Here is a 22,429-nt window from a genome sequence, read left to right as displayed (position 1 = left end):
ATATCATATAACAGTTACTTTCTAGAAAATATAAGAATAAAAATTATCTTACATGAAATATTTTCCAACCAATCTTTTCCAAGAAACAAAAGGAAAAAACTCCATTAGTTTTGCATGCAAACTTCTGTTTATTTTCATATTAAATATTTCAATTGAAGCGATTGAAGACAAGCGGTACAAACGAGCTCTAAAAAAGACTGTAGAAGAACTATCTTCAAGTCTTATGATACAAACAAAAGTCAGAAGAAGGGTACATAAGACCCTTATTCAAACACAAAGAGCTGCACAGACGGCATCACTTGGGCTTACACAAGCCAACACTTCTGGTTTAACTTAAACAAGTAATGCTGCACTAGAATTAAATGTAGTTAGGTTAGCCTAACGGCTCACGGGATAGAGTAAGGGAAGGCTCTGGTTTGTATGAAACCTTCGAGACAAGCCTAATCTCTAGAAGCGCTCAACGCCACAGAATAAAATCGCTATATAGTCACGGTAACAACGTGGCCTCAAGTAGGCAGAACACGCTCTAAAATCAGCTTGTTAAACCTTCGCTTAAATAGCACTTCTTCCTCCCTCAATCTGAATGAACGCTCGTTATATCATTTACATTCTGGCAAGAAAAGGAGAGAGAGACAGAAAAGTTACTTTAATTCAAAATTAACTATAGTAAAAAGTAAGTAGATAAATCCGCACAAATTTATTTAAAATATATACTCTGATTCAAAAAGCACAGAATTTTTCGTTTATCCATATTAACATGATATTAATCGTTATTAAAGTTTCTACAAAATAACCCAAAAATTTATGTGTGTGTGATTATGGCAAAGCCTCGAGGGCTATCTGCCTAAGGGAAGGAATGCCTTGGTGGAGAACTTTCTAAGAGAAACTGGCTCGTATACACGTTACACATGGGGAAAACCACGAAAACGCCCTTGCAGTCAGCCCGTTCGCTGGGTTCAAACATTGAACCGAAATACAGTGTTCAGCGACTTTACCGCTCGGCCGCTGGTGAGCACAAACATTTATGAGTTAGTTACACCAAATAGTATAATTCTTCGTCACTGTTAATGTATATGTTTGCATACACATGCTTAAAATGAATTAAATACACAATAATTCAAGTAAAACAGTGTCAGTAAAAGTTTACATTTTAATAGATAATAACAGTTACCAACTTTTAGCTTAACATATTAATTTTAATAAATTCTTAGTTAGCAGGTTGATTAAATTAAGGCAAAATATGTAAGAAATCTGCCGAAGAAGAACAGTTTCAATGGAGGATATATTTAAAAAAAATCTAAGCCTTATTACATTGCATATGGCAGAAAATGAGAACACTCCATGCAACTAGACTATTTATAAGGAACAGAAATTAGGTCAGAGTACCAGTTCTGGGGCGGGGGGCTTTAGCCATTTGAGTGAAAGCTAACATTAGAGCGTAAGCTAACATTCGGTAATTTTTGGATTCTAGTGCAAATATTAGAAACAGACATAAATAATACTAAATACCACTATTTACTTGCATACATTTATTATATTTCCCCTCCTTGTGTACTTTTCTCGTTAATTTTTTCAGAATATTATTTAGAAACCTCTGATTTGGGGTAACAATGTATTCTGTGTACACAAATAGCAAAATATTTATTGTGTAAGTAAAAATAATATAATTGAAATCTAGAAGTCCCTTTAAATACATCATTCACACACTGGCCAATGAATTTAGAAAATCTTTTAGATTTTCACTTGAATGCGTGCTAGGGATGAAGTATGCAAATTTTTTTATGACGTGGGTTACACATGGTTAGAATGCTAAGTATAGGTAAGGTGTAAGAGTGCTTTTCCCGATGAATTGAAGTAACGGAAAAACGGCAGATCTTTCACAATTTGTAAAACGGCTTATTGTTGGTGCCCGTTTATCAGGAACCTCGATTTCGAAGACAGCAAATCTCACTGGGTTCTCAAAAACAGCCATATCAAATGTTTTCAAAAGTGGAAATCAGAACCCACAGTTCTTCTCTAGAAGACGTGACTGCGTTTCGAGCATAGTTTTTCTAAGAGAGTGATTGGCTTTGTCTCCGACAAATTGGACGGTAAAACAGGGATTCTACTGCGCTTCAACTGACACAGATCGTCAACCAAGGTTCTTCCCAACAGATTTCAGCTCGAACCATGCGCAGAGGATAGGAATGCATAGTCGGGTGCCTGTGAGAAAACCGCTCATTTTTGCCTGACATGCAAGAACTTGTTTGCAGTGGTGTCGGGAAAGAAGACACTGGACATCTGAGAATAGGAAACGGGTAATGTGGTCAGATGAATCACGCTACACCTTATTTTGCATTGATGGAAGACGTTGAATTTGGCAAGAACCCCATGAATCCGTCTTACCTTACTCAAACCCTGCAAGTGTTTGGTGGGAGTGTCATGATATGTTGCATGTTCCACTGGCATGGAACTGGTGCCCTGGTGTTCCTCGAGGGTAAACAAACAGCCATCAGATACCTAGATATATTGGCAGACGAAGTGCACCTTGCAATGCTGCTCTTTTACCCGGATGGCGACGGATACTTCATAGACAATAATGCATCTATACAACCTACCAGAAGTGCTCAAAATCGATTCGCTGAACATCAGTCTGACGTCTAACACTTTCCCTGGCCACCGCATAGCCCGAATCTTAACCCCACAGAAAATGTGTGGGATGTGGTTGAATTACGCATCCGATAGCACTCTCCTCTAAAAAGCTGCATAGCCAATGTATGGCATTCTCTGGACGTAAATGCACTCCAGAAGAATGTAGAGTCGATGCCCAAACGAATCAGAGCAGTTATCCGTGCGAAAGGTATTCCAACAAAATATTGACCTTGGGTTTCTAATTCATTCGCCACGAAAACACCCATGCAGCCAGCCGGTTCGCGGGATTCGAACCTCGGACCGAACTACCAGTGTTTACCGCTCGGCCGCTGGTGGGCTCTCCCCGAAGTGCGAGAGCACCTTTAATATCGTGAACAATAAAGGGTAAAGTTAATTCTTCCTGCTTGTGTCGTCTATTCCACACAATTTTGAACATAGCTTGAGTAAGCTGCTCTCTGTTCCTATTCAGGACACGCAATGTTTCCGAAACAACATACAAGTCTTGACAACTCAAACTACCTGCAGACACAACCCAGGTGTGTCAAGTGAGCCGAACCACATTTTTCCAGGGCCTTCCTCGAGACAAAAGAGGACAAACAACTCTGTGCCAACTGTAATCAAGAACAGACTTCGAATTATTCTGAGATTGAGAGTCTGAGATTCTAAGATTGTTTTTATGAGACTGATTTGATTTTCTGCGATTGTTTCCGAACCTAATAATATGCAAGCCTTCAGTCTTTCTTGGACATGTAAGAAACTTCTTTTAGTTCCTGTTCTAAAACAATTTATCAGGAAAATCAAATAATTCTGTGCACAAATCATATTTTTCTCGTGGTTATAACATTATAACACCAGCAATTTCTTAGCTGCTTAAATATCATTGTCAATTACGATTCACTTGCTCTTTTTGCTTTGTTTTTCACTTTTTTCCAACAGAACGCTTTAAGATCGTATCACACATTCAACGCCCATTGGGATGTTTAGTATAGTTTTTTTTCTTTGTCACATTATATATAACTTCATTCACCACGGATTACTTTGGGAAAGCATGTAAAGGGGAAATTAATTCTCCATTATAAATGATGGTTGATGATTAAGGATTCGATGCTCATAGATGGTTTATTGGTGAAAGATCAACTTACAATTTTTTGCGAAAGGCAGGGTAAGTCGTGCTTCATTGTTTGAAACAATTGCTCGACAGGAATAAATGAATGCGTGACAGTAGCCTTAATTAAAATTCAAGCTCATCATGTCTTCGAACCGTGCAAACATAACCCCTTTCCTCAGTACTTTATACTGAAAATGTTTATGTGTTTCTTTGAGGGCTACATGTTTGGCCTTTTTGCACGATTGATACATACGAGTTAAAAAAGCCGTGTTAAAGAAAGGCATTTTTAAAAAGCACATCTCTAAAGAGGTTCATTGAAGTAAGACAACTTTTACGCGGCCTTCTTCTAGACAACTCGATTTCGTTGCAAATGCTATAGAAGACATTTTCAAAAAAGTGCAAGTCCTTTACAAACCGAGCGATGTTTTTTCACCGGTGGTAGCAATTATCGATTTTCCTAGGGATGAGACACAAGAGGCGGAAGAGTGAGTAAAAACAAAACAAAACGATCGTACCTCCGCATCTGCCTGCTCTACAACCGTTTTCGCGTCCATCCTCCCCCCGTCCCTAGATACCAAATCTATTTTAAGACACACACTACTACGAACGACCCACACGATTTGTGAAAGAGCGGAGGCGCCACCCAGATGGAATGTTGCTTCGTGATTACGAAGTGAAGGAGGCGTACAGAATTCCCGCCCTTGAATCTTTCATTGGACGTGTGCGCTTTCAGACGAGTTACGAACTGACAGTTTTTGAACTCAGGGTTTAAAGGCCTCGAATCATAAGGCAGTGCGTCGAAGACAGTTTTATTATAACCTCTGTTCTTGTTAAAGGCCATGCTACTTTTAAATATCCATTTTTTTCTTCAGTCCATCCACATTTCGGAATTGGTATTTAAACAAAAAAAATTTTTAAACAGCTTTGTAAATCAAGCTTTTTAATTAAAACTCATAAAATAATTATTAAACTAAATGGAGAAAAATAATTTATCATATAGTTTAAAGGGAATAAACAGTTAAATAATTCCCTTTACAAAATTTATCTATAATTTTATATCACGAATATAGTTACCAACTGACAGTTTTTGAAGTCAGGGTTTAAAGGCCTCGAATCATAAAGCAGTGCGTCGAAGGTAGTTTTAATATAACCTCTGGTCTTGTTAAAGGCCATGCTACTTTTTAAATATTCATTTTTTCTTCAGTCCATCGACATTTCGGAATTGGCATTTAAACAAAAAAAAAAAAAAAAAAAAAAAAAAAAATTGAAACAGCTCTGTAAATTAAGCTTTTTAATTAAAACTCATAAAATAATTATTAAACTAAATGGAGAAAAATAATTTATCATATAGTTTAAAGGGAATAAACAGTTAAATAATTCCCTTTACAAAATTTATCTATAATTTTATATCACGAATAGAGTTACGAACTGACAGTTTTTGAAGTCAGGGTTTAAAGGCCTCGAATCATAAGGCAATGCGTCGAAGGTAGTTTTAATATAAACTCTGGTCTTGTTAAAGGCCATGCTACTTTTTAAATATTCATTTTTTCTTCAGTCCATCGACATTTCGGAATTGGTATTTAAACAAAGAAAAATTAAAAACAGTTTTGTAAATTAAGCTTTTAATTAAAACTCATAAAATAATTATTAAATTAAAAGGACAAAAATAATTTATCATATAGTTTAAAGGGAATAAACAGTTAAATAATTCCCTTTACAAAATTTATCTATAATTTTATATCACGAATAGTTTTTACTATTCGCACCCTTGATAAACATTTGACAATGCAATGCGGTTATTCCATTCCGTTGTTTACATCCCGACGCTTTAATTATTTGTGATATAAAATTGTAGAAAAATTTTGTAAAAGGAATTGTTTAATCACTTTTTCCCATTAAAATATATGATATATATTATTTTTCCCCTTTTAATCCATTAATAATTTTATAAGTTTTAAACGAAAGCTTATTTTATAAAACACTTTTTAATATTTTGTTTATTTTTTATTTTCCTGTTTTTAGTTTCATTAGTAGCGTCATCGTTCCAAGTATTCAACTGACAAATCATTTTTCAGCAAAGAATAATTACTTTTTTACTTCCACAGTTTTATTAAATCAAATAGTCAAAAACAAATCCAGAGTTTTGGCCAAAAAATCGGATGTTATGTTAAAAATCTCATATGAAATTCTTTTAAAAGATTTTTCTGCTCTGTCCGATAGTGTAAATAGTAAAATTCTGAGAGTTTTCTTTGTTCATTGACCGAAGATATGTTTGAAAAGCGTTTCAATATTAAATTAAAAAGCATCTCACACTCTGAAAAAATCGCTTGAATCGAAAATTGTATTTTCATCTACAATGAGTGTGTGTACAACATTTAAGATCGGTAGTTTATCAGGGAACAATTTAAAACTGAATGGCAAAGCTGTGATCAGAGTGACAATCACCGTGAGCGTGTTAAAGAAAAGCTTATAGACACGCGGCTTGTTTTAAAAAAATTCTATAAACTCATCTAATTAATATTTTTATGTCACTGTTTTATATCACTTTGTTTTAAAGACATTACAATGGTTTGGAATGCTGATGTACCCAGGTTCAAATCCCGAAGATGGCATGGATGTTTACAACTGTATAGTGTCTGTACGACATAGGGACAGTCCGAATATACGGCGAACTGAAAATCCTCTCGAGTGGTTTGATGGTAAAGGAAGAAGGATAGAGACCCTTGAACATTCCCCGGAGTGTTTTCCTTCAAAATTGTGGTGGAAATGGGCAAAACCAGACTTTCATTTAGATGGTGCTCAAAGCAGATGCATTCTTACACTCCTTGTCAGGACAAAATTCGTAGGCTTATCTGATAAGAGTGAGATTAGCCAAAACAACAACAACAAAGAGGGTGCAGAGCTTGTTTTACAAGCTTCGAAAATTTCAAATCATTAGATAAATATAAATAAAAGATATCATTTTGGGGACTTTTAAATAAAAAAGTCTCGTAAAAGTAGCTAACATTACCTACCACAATTAAATTTTTAAAAATCGAAAATGAAATACTGAGAAAAATGCATGCAAACTTATAAAACCCAATTTAAAGTGACGCAATCGGTTTCATTGCAAATAATTTTAAATGCTAACCAGCCCTGTTGCTTTGAGATTAAGAAAATGAATAAAGAAATCTGTATAAAAAAAAAGAAAAAGAGTGTGACGGACTGATATTGTAACTTTGAAACTGAAAAACTGATACTCCGCCTTTTCTGTTCCATATTACAATATATTATTTTTAAATGTAGAAAATAGCCCAGTCTTTTTATTTATATCTTTATATCTTTTTTTTTATTATTATTCTTGTTTTAAAAGAGGGCTAAGAATGACGTCAAATAGTCAAAACAAATACAGCGATTTTCAAAAATTAACGGTAAAATCAGAAATTACGTTACGCATTTCAATTAAAGGATTTTTGCCGCACTTTCTAGTAGTACACACAGTAAATTTCCGAGAATTTCACTTTGTTGTGTGTTAGAGAAATGTTCCGAAAATCGTTTTGATTAAATTTAATATATTAATAATTTAATATATATATATATGCAAACCGACTTTTGAAAAACTTCTTTCATTGCATTGTATTGTCATCCATAAACAATGTGTGCAGAAATTTTGAAGATTTTGTGCAAATTTTGAGCTTATCATGAAGTTGTTGTTTTAAGAATAGGATGACAGTTGTAGAGGAAAACACCATGAGTGAACTAAATAAAAGCTTCTTAAAAGAATTCAGCAAATTAAACATTAATAGTATAATAAATTAAAAGATATGAAGAAATTCCTTTAAAATTACTTCAGTATATCTATGCGATTACGCAAGTCTAACCTCGAAAAATATGAGCAAACATCATAATTTCAGGGTAGTTTTTGTTCCTTAGGCTACAAGATATTTCTTCCGCCTTCTTAGCATGCCTTCGTAGTGTAGTGGTCAGCACGTATTCGAGAGGTCCGTGGTTCGAGTTCCGGCGAGGGCACAGCTAATTTCTCACGACTCCTGCTTAAAAATACCTAATGTCTCTACAGTGGCGCCCGAACTAAAAAAGGTGGTGGAGGATGAATCTCCACCACCGGGAAGCCAGTCGCCCTTTAAAAGGGGGAGTATATAAGATATTTCTCCCGCCTTCTTAGTATACCTTCGTAGTGTAGTGGTCAGCACGCTCGGCGCGTATTCGAGAGGTCCGTGGTTCAGTCCTGGCGAGGGCATTGCTCATTTTTCACGATCCCTGCTTCCAAATACCTAATCTCTCTACAAGGCAACTGAAAGATCTCGATTTGAGGTACAGTGAACTCTAGAAGGAAACTCTAGATGTAGATTTTTATTTAAAGTACAGAGAGACACTAATGTTCGCATTCTGCATATACTTGCGGTTCTTAACCTCTCTTACCAGAGATGTGGGGACGAAATCCACTGAAACTTATGGTTCTCAGGCTTGTCACCTTGGCAATTAAATGGACTTTCTGCGGGTGATTTTTGCGATTTCTCTATGCTCAAGATTAATGGGAGCCATTTTCTCTTAGAAATTTCTCCACGATGGTATCCTTCTTAAACAAATAGCCTAAGAGTCTTTGCCTTGATGAAACATCTATCTACTTACCTTCCCACCAATTTACAAGTCAATGATGCAAAACTTTTCTACAAGCTGGTGATCTCAGCTTCTAGATAATATTGCAGCTTCTAGTTAATATTGCAGTATAAGAAAGTTATTCTAACCCTTTGTATTGTCTGTGCGTATTTTATATTCATATTTATTATTTAGCTGCTATGTCCAATACACCAACTTATCCGAGGTGTTTATGTTAAAGTAACATAAATACTGAAGCTAAAATTTTGAAAGGAACATCTTTTTCCTTCAGTCTGCAGTTCACTTTAAAATCACTAGTCTCTTCATACTTTGTTTCATTTCCTGCATATGTGAGGAGAGATTTCAGACTGTGAACTAGAAAATACGTCAAAAAAAAAATAATTATGCTTAATGGTGCTGATGCAAATGGCGAAAGGGAAAGAAATGTTAATTATTTATTTCAGATTTTCTCATTTGCATAGAATCTTTCGTCTGTAGCATAATAGTCCTTATTTTCAATCTCATCTGCTAAATTAAAATATCAGAAATTAGTTTGAAAAACAAATAAAACTTTGCTTTAATGGAAAAGGAGTTTAAATACAAAACATTTTTTTTTCCAGTGGTGGGCTCTAGCCTTTTATAGGCGTTGGCCACTAGCAAGACCTGAAGCGGTGGCCTCTTTATTATGGAGATCCCCTTGGCTGGACCACAGCTGCCTCCTTTTGAAGGAACAGAAAAATAACATCCATGCCTTCTCCGGGATTCGAACCCGGCCGAACCGAAGTACGGCATTCAGAGTCACTACCCACTTTTCCGTCTGGGAAGCTTAAAGCCACCACTAGTCTCGAGAGTTAATTGAGAATTACTTTTCTCCTACAGGGTTACTGAATAATAAGTACATTGCTGGCCATTAGAATTGCAACACCAGGAAGGAATGATCTGACGAATGTCAAAATCACATGAAAGGAAGAAGAAGTTGGGATATACAAACGGATTAGTATTTCAGCGCATTTAAGACGACGCAGGAGGGAGAAACATCCGAAGCACTGCATATAAGAAAAGTTTCTGTGGATTTCTGTGTAAAGTGGGTTTCTTATTCGGAAAGTGGTTTGTAAGGTTGGAGTTTGCTCAGAATATCGTGTTATGCCTCGAATAAGAAGAGGAAATACACCAAGTTTCAAAATTCGATAGAGGCAGGATCGTTGCCTCTTGAAAGTGTAGATTATCGTTCCGTGATAACGCCGGTCGCTCTGGTCGACATCCAACCACTGTCATGCGACTATAGAATCAATGGATTGCTGAAAGTCATACTGAACGGTATGCAGGATGCTGAGACACTGGCCCGCCACCCCTCTCCAGCTATTACGGTTGATAAAATGTGGCTTAGACTTAAAGCAGCATGGAATGAGTTGCCCATTTCTGTCATCCAAGCCCAGTTTGACTCCATGCCTAGTGGGGTAAGGGCCGTTTTAGCTGCCAAGGTTGGCAGTTGTTTCTACTAATTTCGCACCCCTGTATATACCTCCAAAAACGCTTACAAATTTAACCATTTTGTCTTCATGCAACACTGTTTGCTTTCCTTTATAGTGTTGTAATTTTAATGGCCAGCAGCGTATTTCAAATCGTCAATTATATATTGCTTATTATTGAGTTGAGAAATATTAACGCCTTGTATTTACATAGTGCCAAGAAATAACTGATATGAATTGAAGTATGCAATTTGAAAACTTATTAAAATATCTAAGTTTTACAATAAGTTAAACTGCATTACCACTTACAACATAATTACAAATTTATGAAAGGGCCATCTTTGGATGCAACACAGAGCCATGAATATTTAACAAAATTACCTGATATGGTTTGCAACTAATCCACGCAATCAGTTTTCACATTCGTCTAGCAAGAAATATGTGAGGAAAAGCAAACTTTCATGACAAATTCTTATCGTAATGATAACAAATTCAGAGTAATTTATCATGTTTAAATAAGAATAAGATGTCAGTTATATTCATGGAATAAAGTCTGATAAACATGCTTTACTACTTTACCAGCGCAAAATTTTGCTGGAAGGTGCATTTCTGATTTCAGTGCTTTGAAATTAAGAAAACTGAATGTCTCAAAAAATATGCTTGCGATAGGTTTGCTGAGCAGTTTTTATTCTTTTAGGATACATTAGAGATATTTTCTTTCAAGCATCTCATATCAAAGTATTATAGTAGATTGAGTCTGTTGAGATCCTTTTATAATGTTGAAAGGCCCAGTCGTTCTCCTGATCAGAATTTGTCATTATGGACGTTATGAGCTTTTTCAATTATTAAAACTGTACTCAATGAAAACTGTTTTCTGCTATCAATCACCTGCGTCCGTTTAAGTAGCGCTTGGTTTGATTATTTTATGCTTGCTTTCACGTTCTAGCTTCTAATGGCTTTCAGCTTGCAAGACCGAAGTTCAAGATTTTCAGTACAACGAAACAAGCTATTTTTTAGTTGATCTACACATCAGTGGCAAATGTTCTTAAAGAAATTTTGATTTTTCCAGTATAATTTTGCAATATAATTAATAATCATAACTACCGTATTTGACGGCATATAAGACGCACTTTTTTTCCAAATTTGGTCTCAAAAAAGTTACCTGTGTCTTATATGTGAAGGTAATTGCATTCAATAATTGTTTATTTGGCTATTACGAAACGTAAGAACTAAAAGAAACCGCGCTATTGAAACTTTTTTTCCTTGTGTGTGGCCGTCTAAATAAGGGTGCGTCTTATATGACGTCAAATACGGTAACTGGTTTCTCCGGGGGCTTACTGTGCATTTCGTTCCTCATCTTCTAATCTATGCCTATAACATCGAGTTTTTGAAATCGTCTGGCTGCCTACTTCAACACTTAAAGAAGATGAATAATATCACATTACCTCTTTCACTGCGCATATAAATCCAAAATTTTACCTTGTATGTTAACCATAACAGATAAAGAAAGAAAGAAATGTCGAACTCTGTTTACGTCTCGTAGAAAGATTAATATTTGCCGACAGACAGGCTTAAAAGCTTAATGCTAGAAATGCGGCATTTCCTTTCAAACTTCGCCCAAGTTAGTTCTTGTTAGTATAATTGGATTACAGTTCTCTGACTGTTTCTGAAAACACTTCTGATTCAAAGTTTTTTTTTTTTTCCCGGGGAAGGGCGGTATAAGTGTGTTTTGAACTCAAAAGATTATGGCCACAGACAGGCTTAAAATTTTAGCGCTAAATATATGGTATTTCTTTCCTCCATTATTAAATTATTTCTTGTCCGCTTGTATTAGTAAAACTGGATTACAGTTCTCTGTCTGATTCCGGAACCGCTTCCTGATTCAGAAATTGCTTTCGAAAGGGAGGGGTATATGTGTGTTTTGAATTTTACGAATAGATTGTACTGTTATTCTTCTGAGGTGGTTGTTTGCTTTCTATATAAAAGGGTATAAGGTATTTCTCCCTCTTTCCTAGCGTCCTTCGTGGTGTAGTGGTTCTGCACGCTGGGCCGGTATTCCAGAGGTCCGTGGTTCGATTCCCGGCGAAGGCGGTTGCTAATTTTTCATCTCTCTGACTTCCAAAAAATTCTAATGTCTCTACAGTGGCGCCCGAACTAAAAGGGTTGTAAATGATGATTCTCCACACCCAGGATTTGGCGACTAGATCCCCTAAAACCCTAGTCACCCTTCAAAAAAGGGGAGTATATAAGGTATTTCTCCTTCTTTCCTAGCGTCCTTCGTGGTGTAGTGGTTCTGCACGCTGGGCCGGTATTCTAAAGGTCCGTGGTTCGATTCCTGGCGAAGGCGGTTGCTAATTTTTCATCTCTCTGGCTCCCAAAAAATCCTAATGTCTCTAAAAGGGATTGCGAAGCGATTCTATTAAACGACGCGATATAAATGCTATATTCTAGAAACTAAACAAAGCTCTAGAAAAATATAGCACTCAAAAGTATAAAATATTTTCTTAACGAGAATTTTTTAGGAAAGTTTAAGAGGTCTTCCAAATTACCTTATATGCCAGATAGGGTTATACAGAATGCTCGAAGTTGTAAGGATCTTAAGTTTTCCTAACGTTTATTTTATTTTAAAACTCTACTATACTTTCTTATTTTCCACTTCCGGCCAGAGTTAAATGCGTTAACTTGTTTATGCAAATTGTACTTGCTAACGCCCAAGTATTTAAATTGTGGCTTTTTGCCAAGAGTTAGAGAATAAAGGATTCAGTATACCCTTCTTGCTTGTGTCGTCTATTCCATGCATACTGGAACATAGCTCTCTGTTCCTATTCAGGATACGTTATTTTCCAAAGCAAGTCAAAAGACATACAAGTCCTGACAAAGTGACTACATGTTTGAAGGTCCGGACATCAGTTTAGAAGTTATAAGGTCCAAGGTCTAGTGTTTGGTTCTCGGCGAAGAGCATGGTCGGTTTTTCCCCAGATTTCTTTCTTAAAAAAAAAAAAAAAAAAACGAGAGCAGTGCTTATACGGTGTAGAAGCACTTTGCTGGATGATGAAGCATCACCTTCATCGGCACACTGAGTCTCGCATCCTTTCTCACTTGCTTCTTAAGTGGATCGGTGTGTAAAGAATTAAATAAACTTCTGTCACATGCGTGTCTGGTGAATGTAATATCTTATCTGTTATAGCTAAAGTCTGCTGTAAAGCTTCGTGCCCTTACTGGGTGTGCTATCCAACAGGAGCTCTGTTGATTTTTCATCTTCAAACAATTAATTTCAAATCAATACAATTAATTAATTTCAAATACCCTTTTTAAAAATATCAAAACTCGTAACTTTATATTAAAATAAATTCATTTTTATACGACCCTTAAATCAAAGTTATTTTTCTTCCAGTAAAACTGCTTTTAGTCGTATAATTTTTGCAATTTTTCTGAGCCATTTTTTGTGTTTTGTGGACCTCTCCTCCCCCCAAAAATGCTTGTTTGGAACAGCTAACTTAAGTTAAATGGAGAACCATTAACTAATTGAAGATTTCTACTGCTCGTAGTTTAAAAATTTTAATTTCGTATATATTTACTAAAGTCTTTCACTTGACCAAAACTGTCAACCTTCTTTATTTCACTCGTATCTTAAATTGAAGTAATGGGTCTACGATTAAATATTCAGAAAATGTTTCGCTGTGCAGTACTTTTGAAAGCCTTATAAAAGCGTTTAACTGCTTATTTTACTGTAGAAGTTTGGTTGGATCTGCATGATGTAACATTGTTTAATATAAAATAATAATATCGATATTATATTGTATTGTTCAGCACAAAATCATCAAAATGAAATGTAGATCTTTACATGGAATATCACAGGCAGGTTTCAAAATATTCTGCATCCATTACCTCATACACGGATCCTGATATCAAATTAGCTGAATTGCATTTATGATCTTTAACCAAAAATGCTTTAATGAAACGGAACTCACATAGAAAATAGGAGAACGACTTGTAAACACAAAAGGAGATTTCAGATATGTATACGAAACTCATTATAATTTAAAAGACAAATGATAAAAGTATAGATCACTATGTTTTCGATATAAAATTTTCGATATTTCAATCGATATAAAAGTATTTTTCAGTTTAACATGCATGACAGCACAGTGGTACCAAAAAATCGATCATTTATCTGCAATAACATTCTTCGGCTCCACAGAATGAATCGTAGTTTTCTGGGAAAAACAGTAATGATTAAAATATTATACGTAAATGTAAATAATTATGTGTACGAAATATCTACGCAGACTCTCATTTCGACATAAATATCACTTCCAGTGTTTCGCAAGGGTATAAAGGTCGAGAAATGCTAATTTATATCTATGATCATTTGAAAAAAAAAATGAATTATTATGTAGCAAAACCAAAGATAATGAAGTTGAATATATCATTGATATTTTAACTGAAACATAATTTTCCTTACTAATACACTAATGCTAAATCTAATCAATAAATATTAATCCCTACCAATGTATTTCTGTACAAAAATAGTCGATCCGTATATGAACCATATTTAGTCATTATTGGTTGTTCTCTCAACCTTGTCTTTCCTTCGTAGAGGGGATTCTGCTATGGAAAAAGAAAGTCCTCTAAAATCTCGTTGCAATTTATATGCCTTTTGCATAAACATTAGTGCTCATAATATTCATTAATAATTTAAAACTATTTTTCATTTTTATAGTCAAAGGCTACGTCTAGCAGTATGCAAATATTCATAGTTAAACGAAATTTACTCATAAAGTAAGTTAATAGTTCAAAATTCTCATTAAGTTTGCAAAGGAAAAAATTTATGCAATATTAAAAATACATTTTATGCATAAAGCGAGTTCATTTGCATATATTTTTTTCCTGTGTAATAAAATGTAAAACTAATGCGAAGCTAGCGAAGTTAATTCTAGTTGTACTGCATAAAACCTGTACTGCATAAAAACTGAGCTCTTTTTACTTTTAATATGTCTTTAATGAATATTAAACCATGAGAAACATCTTGAGACCAGAACCTGATAAAAGTAGTGTTTATTGAATTTCTGCTCACTTGACAATCTAAATGTAAAATGGTATGTATTTCACATTGAAACAGGAGTAAATAGTGTTAAAAATAGCAAGAAAAAACATTTGCTTTCTCCGCTCAGAAATTTTTTTTACCCGAAATCCATCATTTTCTTTGCAAAATTAACTGACTCTAGCTAAATCCTAATTTCAAATTTTTTAAAAAAATTCAGTTTAAAAAATTAATCAGAATTTACCTTAAACCATCTCCTTAAAACAAGTTAGTGAAGAATAATAAAATTTTCTCCAATTTCTTAAATTTGAATTTAGAAGCTTTGATTGTCTATGTGTCTCTTTATTAATAGTCTGATCTCCCTTTTTAACATTTTATCATTCCAGAGTTATGTTACGAACAGTGAGTTACTGCCTTCATGGTCTCGTGCCGGCCTCTTGTATCTGTGCCGATCGATATGATAGAGAAGCGGTGGTTAAAGCTCTTGGAGATGAAGCAGGTCTCAAACCAACTCTGGTCTTGGGTCAGTTGTCTTCCACACCAGACGAACTTATAAAGTTGGACCAGGTGAGCAAGTTCTTAAGTTCTATAAATATTGTATGAATAAAAATTATACAACCTTTTACGATTTTAAAATTTCAGGTATTCAAATTTTACAAAAATTTCTAAAATACCAGGGATTGAACGATATGTTTGTACCTCATTGTTTGAGTATTAATATAATACTCTGCAGCAAACGCAAATTAATTTAATTTTTTTAGCTATTATCTTTCCATCTAACAAATGCGGGATTCGTATATACTGAAATCTGACAGAATTTCTACATCTGCAGCTGACACATAAATTCGGAGTATAGAAGAGTTCTAGCTTATAGAGGCAGCTCAAGTTTCAGAAATTTTTTTTTCCTTACAACTAAAGATTTACTGAGATTTATAGAATCAAAAGATACGTAAGCGAAGGGAAAACAGTCAGAGAAGTACATACTTCATAAATGACAAATACAGCAAAAGTCTTTTTTTTTTTTTTAACGTGCATGTAATCGCTACCTAATTTTACATCTTCGCAGATCTAATCTAACATCTCAGCAGAATGCTACCTTTAAAAATTGCCTTAAGTTATTTTGATTTTCCTCTGATTCTGTAAACTCCCGAGGGAATCCCAGTTCATATGAATAATCTCTGTTTATTTCTGTAATGAAAAACTTCATTGTGTGGTCTCTCTTTCAAGTATGCAAGTACAGCACATGCTGTTTTAGTTTTATTGCTCTTGCTGACCTCTATTAATTAATCATAAGAACGAGTGAAATCGGAGCAGATATAGAAGAAGAAATTTATGGAATATAAATGACATTTTGCAGGTCATACTGTAGAGATATTAGGTATTTTTTCCAAGCAGGAAAGATGAAAAATGAGCACGACCACGGACCTCTGACATACGCGTCCAGCTTGCAGACCACCACACCACAAAGGCACGCTAAGAAGTCGGGAGAAATACCTTATATACTCCCTCTTTTAAAAGGCGACTGGGATTTTAGAGGACCCAATCGCCAAATCCTGGATGTGGAGAATCATCCTCCACCACCCTTTTAGTTCGGGCGCCACTATAGAGACAATAGTTTCTTTTTGGAAGCAGGAAAGATGAAAAACGAGCAAATCCTTCGCCGGTATCGAACCACGGACCTCTGAAATACGCGCCCAGCGTGCAGACCACCACACCACGAACGCGTGCTAAGAAGGCGGGAGAAATACCTTTTAATACTTTAGAATAATCATTTTGATATTATCATTAACTATATTTTCACATAAATATTTAAGAGTTTTCCTTTAAAAATAGAAGTAGAATATATAGTTTTGGCATAACCGCATTCATTCTGAAATATTTACTTGAAAAAATTTATTCTTCTTAGCAGAAGAATAATTTTTTTTAATCGGACAATTTTAACCAGACATTTTTGTTATTAAACGTAAAGTTCATTTATAATAATATACTAAGAATGTAAACAAAACTAATCAAGATGTCTTAAAGTACTTGAGAGGAAGAACTTATTTTAATTACATTTCCCATTTCATAAAAATATGGAAGACTTTTTAACAATTTAACTTTTACAAGCATCTTGCATGTTTAAATGTACGTAGAAAGTGAATTAAGACTCCACATTCATGAAGTGAATGCAAATATTCGTGAAATGCTCAAATACTTTTGTTCCGCATGAGTATGAATCTGTAAACAATCATAAGCACCAGCTAGGAATTTTAAGGAAAAGGAAATATACCAGTAAAGGATAATGTACAGGAAAGACAAAGCTGAATGAAGGAATGAAAGACAAAAGTAAGAGGAACATGAATGAGAAATTTAAAATACATTAATAACCATTTCTAATTTCCCTGTTAATAAATGTTAAGTATCAGATACTTGCATGGGCAAATCATTTAAGAAGATTTGCGAAAGTTATTCAGTTAGGAATTAGGACGACTAGGGATCCATTCACAAAGCTGGAGTCCTAGAGGCAAAATCTTTTACAGAGGCCCTCTTCCGTTCTTTTTCAGAGTGGTAAATCAGTGAAGATAATCATATGAAATATTTCAGGATATAGCATAACAATCCGACAAATTTTCCTTCAAATCTATGTAATAATATAAATATATTATAAATCACCTTGTATATCTATCTATATATATATACTGTTTCATAAAGTTGACGATGTAATCGCTGAAACATTCTGTGATCCGGCATTCGTCTATCCGGAAACTGCGCGTGATACATTCGAAGCGTAGCTCTGACGTTACTTTTTGCATGATCCCCCCATGTAATGTATGTCTGCTTTTTCGGCATACGTAAAATTTCCCATCACTGACAACAACACAGTCGCGAATGGCATCTTACCCTTGTAAAATCATGACTTATAAAGCAACAGATTTATAATACAGAACTTCCTGTTTCTTTAGACGAAGAACCACGGGGTCCGCCGAAATGGCCGGAAAGTGATCAAGGAAGAAACTCGTTAAGGATAACCGCCCGGTTACCTTCGGACGCAAACAAAAAACGTAAAAAAAGTGCTTTTGTCTGAAAAACGCCGGAGTAGTAAGTCGCATCATAAGACGAGAAAGCTCGTACTTTTCCCTTTATGCAACTGTGCTGTATTTTTATCTTCTTTTTAACCGAGAAAAACTTGTGTTTCAAAATAAATATTTAGCCCTTAAATACAGAGGTGGGGTCTGTATGACCGCGCCAATACTTTAGAACTGCGGAACTGTTTAGTTACTGTATAATTATTCTATTCCCTTTCAGTACTTTCAAGTTGACATAAAATATAACTATTTCTAAATTTTTATTAAACTCTATCCATTAGTTTTTTTTAAATAATTTTTTTAATTGGGCCGCGGTCATATAGATCTGACCTCTGCGTTCACGTTACTTTTCTCTCGCATGAGGGGGGGGATGGCTTTATCAATACTTGAGTGTCGAACTTGTAAAATAACTTAACTCTAGCGGTTTGACGTATGTCGGTACTATGAAAAAAATAAGAGAGAAATACGAAGAGAATTTTTTCCAAATAAAACAAAAAGTGAAGGATCTTCCTTTTGTGCACTCACAAATAGAATGACTTTCGTTTTGTATGTGCATCAAAAATTAAAAAGTGTTATTCTCAATTCTTCAATGCATCATTCGAAATCAGAAGATCTTGAAACTGAAAAATAAAAAATAATAACATTTTACAATTTGACTAAAGGAGGTGTAGATGCATTGGATGAAAAATGTTCTAAACTTTCTACAAATCGAAGAACAAGGCGATGGCCAATGGCCATATTCTTTAGGTTACTCGATGGAAGTAGAATTAATGCACATGTAACACATCAATGGAAAAAAAACGATTTTTTGATTGAGTTATCATAAGAATTAGTGAAACCACGTATGGAACGGAGGCTTCAAAACCCAACTGTGAACCGAGAAATAAAAATGTGCATTCAGAGAGTGCTAGGAGTTTACAGCGGAATCTCTTCTAGCCCAGATGTGACTGATACCCTTAAAAGCGTAAAATATATTTTCTTTGTCTCCCTAAGAAGAAAACCTACCTATGTTTCAGCTGCAAGAATCCAATATGCAATGAATCGGCCAAGAGAAATTTGCTAAAAATTGTGCTGAAAATGCTTAAAATAATATGCTGCAGTTTTTTAATATTCTTTACATATTATACTTTTTTGCATTATTTTATATAAATCCAGATTTAGATGAAAAATTTATTAAATATTGTAGTTTATAAGCATTTGCAAGTAAGTAGTGTTTATTTTATTTATTTGATTAAATGTTTCGTACTTTTTAGCATATGATTTAAAAATTAATTTTAATGCATTAATTTTATAGTTTTAAAAAGAACTAATTACATCAATATAACAAGCAAAGTATATTAATGCTTATATAATAACAATAGTAATTTTAAAATTTTATATTTTTAAAATGCATAAAATACAACGCGGTCTGAGAGACCCCTCTTCTGTGTTTACGTAACAGAAAATGAACTTCTTGTCTTTTTAAACCTTAAGGTTAAAAAGACAACTGAGCTTAGTATATCCAACACGGAAATTTCGCAAACGTTACAGCTAAAATTAATTGGTATCAGAGGTGTGAAACTGAAATACACGGAAAAAGACTACGGGCCTAAGTCGGGGTAAGAGAAGGAGTGTCGGACTCCAAAATCCAGTTCAGTTAATAAATTGTGCTGAAATTAAACTTATATAATTGTAGGTGTAAGAGAGAAGAATTGCTATAAGTATGAAAGTTCGAAATGTTAGCTGGTATTTTGGCAGATAATTTCTAAGACTTCTTGTAAATTTTAAATGTTGGAATTTTCCGTTAAGGAGTGTAAACGGAAATTAGTTAGTTTAGTTTGGCTCATCAAAAGTCTCAAAAGTTAGTTTGGCTCATCAAAAGTCTCAAAAGTTGTTTTTTAAATTTGGCATGACAGTCAGTGTCCGAAGATCTCTAGCAGTTTTAAGTTTTATGGGACCGCTAGTGTTCGTAAATGTTTTAGTGAACAGAAAGGAGCGTCAAGTTCCAAACTTCAGCTCATCTTAAGTTGTGCGGGACAGTTAATGACCGAAGACCTATAGCATCGCGTTTAAGTGTGGAATCAGCTGTGTCCGAAAATTGTGTGTTGTGGAAGGGCTTTAAAGTGTCGGGACCATCAGCATCCATAAAAACTTTAAATGGGGATCTACAGAATCTACATATTCCAAGCATCAACCAGTGCTTTCAAGTCTACAAATCCAGGCGGGAGAGTACCTTGGATTTTTTATATTGAGGCAGGGAAGGAATTTAAGTTATTTCTGTAATTTAATTTATACAAGTTCAGGTAACAGTTTTTTAGTAGACATTGTTTTCTGTAAAGGTTAAAGAAATGTGTTGCTTTAGTTTTGTGTTTACAAATAACAAAGCATAAATTTTAAAATTTGAGTTTTTATTAATAGATCTCTAAATATCTGAAACATTGAAATTAAGACATTGTTTCTGTAAAGCATAAAGAAACTTGTTACTTTGGTTTTATATTTACAAATAAGAAAGAATAATTTTGGAATTTGAAGCTGTGTTAATTATTCTTTTAATAACTGAAATGTTGATGAGTTGTGCTGAAATTAAGACATTCTTTCTGCAAAGCTTAAAGAAACATGCTGCTTTGTGTTTACAAATAAGAAAGCATAAATTTTAGAATTGGAATCTGTGTTAATAGACTTTTTAATATCCGAGATGTTAATGAGTTGTGCTGAAACTAAACTTATATAGTTGTAGGTGTAAGAGAGAAGAATTACTATAATTATGAAAGTTCTAAATGTTAGCTGGTATTTTGGCATATCATTTCTAAAACTTCTTGTATGTTTTAAATGTTAGAATTTTCCGTTAAGGAGTTTAAAACGTTAGTTTGGCACATCAAAGGTCTCAAAAGTTGTTTTTCTGGGAAGATTGTTTTACTTGGAATGTGTTTTATTTGCGTAAGTATTTTAAAACTCGGTAGTGAATTATATTTGATTACGAGTAAAAATCATGTGCAGTAACACACTGTAATTATCAGGGATATAATAAGATCACGGCTTAAGCCAGTAGTCATTTTGATTTTACTTTACGAGTAATCTAATAAAAGTCACCACGAATGTAGAAATAACGTTAATAACGATAAAATTTTGTCAGTTTGCTTGTTCTTATTCTAATCTCATACATTTGCTTTAAAGTTGATTTCTTAAAGATGATTTAACTTTCTGAAAAACAGAAATAAGCTTAAGGGATTTTTCAGGTATTCATCAAAACTGAACTCAAAGTTGGCATCATTCTTGTCAAGGAAGGCCAATGTACGGAAGAACAAATTCTGGACAATCGAACACATACGCCTCTTTTTGAAGAATTTCTTTCCATCTTAGGAGATAAAATCCGTTTGAAAGGTTTGTTTCGGATTTAAAGACTATAAATTTAATCCCTGATCCTCTCTTATTTTTAAGTTGTTGATTAAATAGTTTTTCTATTCTTCAGCAGAAATTCAGCTTCATTAAAAATATTTTCATTACGAGATGTCATGAACAATCAAATAAGCGAAGTTTGAGCGATGGATGCGAAAAGTATTCTTCAAATTTGAACATTTACTTTTCGAACATTTTACAGTTTACAATTAATAACTATTACACTCGATTTTGATTAACAAATTAATACGAAAATATTGTATAACAAACTGCTACTTTAAAATATTTTCAGACATTTTTGTATTAAAATTGAATATTTAAGCCCCATCATAATAAATGCGTATTAAAAATTTATTCTTTACGGCAGATTTATTCAAATTGTGAGCCAGAAGAAAGTTTTCAAACGTAAAGCATAAAGTCGGAAATCTTTTCTAGTTTTGCTCTTTCGTAATTTGAATCGTAAGATATGATTCCCATCTCTTCCTCTAAACTTGCTAGACGTAAAAAGTAAATATTTTTAAAATGGATACTTAAAAGTCATAGAATGTTTATTCCAACTCGAAGAAAGAGTAAGTATATATTTCTTAAATATAAAATTTAGAACTTAAATATAAAATTACTTTATAAATTTTAGCTCGGCTATCGAATTAAATCGTTTCTTATTAAAGGATTTAATATGTAAATGATACAAGAGGATTTATTTAACCACAACTTTCAAAACGTTACGGTAAGACGCCTTCCCTTAGAGATATTAATAAGTCTCTTAACTCGAATTTCGAGAAGATGATTCATAAATTTTCAAGAATTCTGACCTCAAAGGCAAGAAGTTGATTTTTAATGAAGACACTGACAAAACAAAAATGTTCATACTTCATATTTTGAAAAAAAAATTGTAATTTGAATCCTCAATACATACTTTAGCCACTTAAGGTTAAACGAAATTCACAGAAAAGCCTTTTTAGTGTATTCACTAAGTACGTTCGAAAACCATTTACTTAACAAATACGCAACAGTTTATGAAAACGTTCCGAAAAGGCCTGTACATACACTAACTACCAATAAGTATTTGGACACCTGTGATAGAAAAGAAAAACTAACTTTATTCAAAATCAATAGTTGATAGAGCCTCCACGAGAGG

General features: G+C 34.1%; 2 protein-coding genes across 4 annotated transcripts in view; one reads left to right on the top strand and one right to left on the bottom strand.

Annotated features, from left to right (window-relative positions):
* Positions 1-22,429, top strand: part of LOC118186365 (uncharacterized) — a 205,373-nt gene that overhangs the window by 74,537 nt on the left and 108,407 nt on the right. For all 3 annotated transcript variants that reach the window (XM_035356443.2, XM_035356445.2, XM_035356444.2), the window contains 2 exons: positions 15,235-15,415; positions 21,132-21,276. In XM_035356443.2, coding sequence (XP_035212334.1) covers positions 15,235-15,415; positions 21,132-21,276 — 326 coding nt within the window. The remainder of the gene's footprint in view (positions 1-15,234; positions 15,416-21,131; positions 21,277-22,429) is intronic.
* Positions 1-22,429, bottom strand: part of LOC118185644 (uncharacterized) — a 390,931-nt gene that overhangs the window by 277,996 nt on the left and 90,506 nt on the right. The window lies entirely within an intron of this gene.

This window comes from Stegodyphus dumicola, chromosome X1 (genome assembly GCF_044657685.1).
Source record: "Stegodyphus dumicola isolate Sdum_Otavi_A_Nest chromosome X1, ASM4465768v1".
NCBI lineage: Eukaryota > Metazoa > Arthropoda > Arachnida > Araneae > Eresidae > Stegodyphus > Stegodyphus dumicola.
This window is presented reverse-complemented; position numbering and strand designations above follow the sequence as displayed.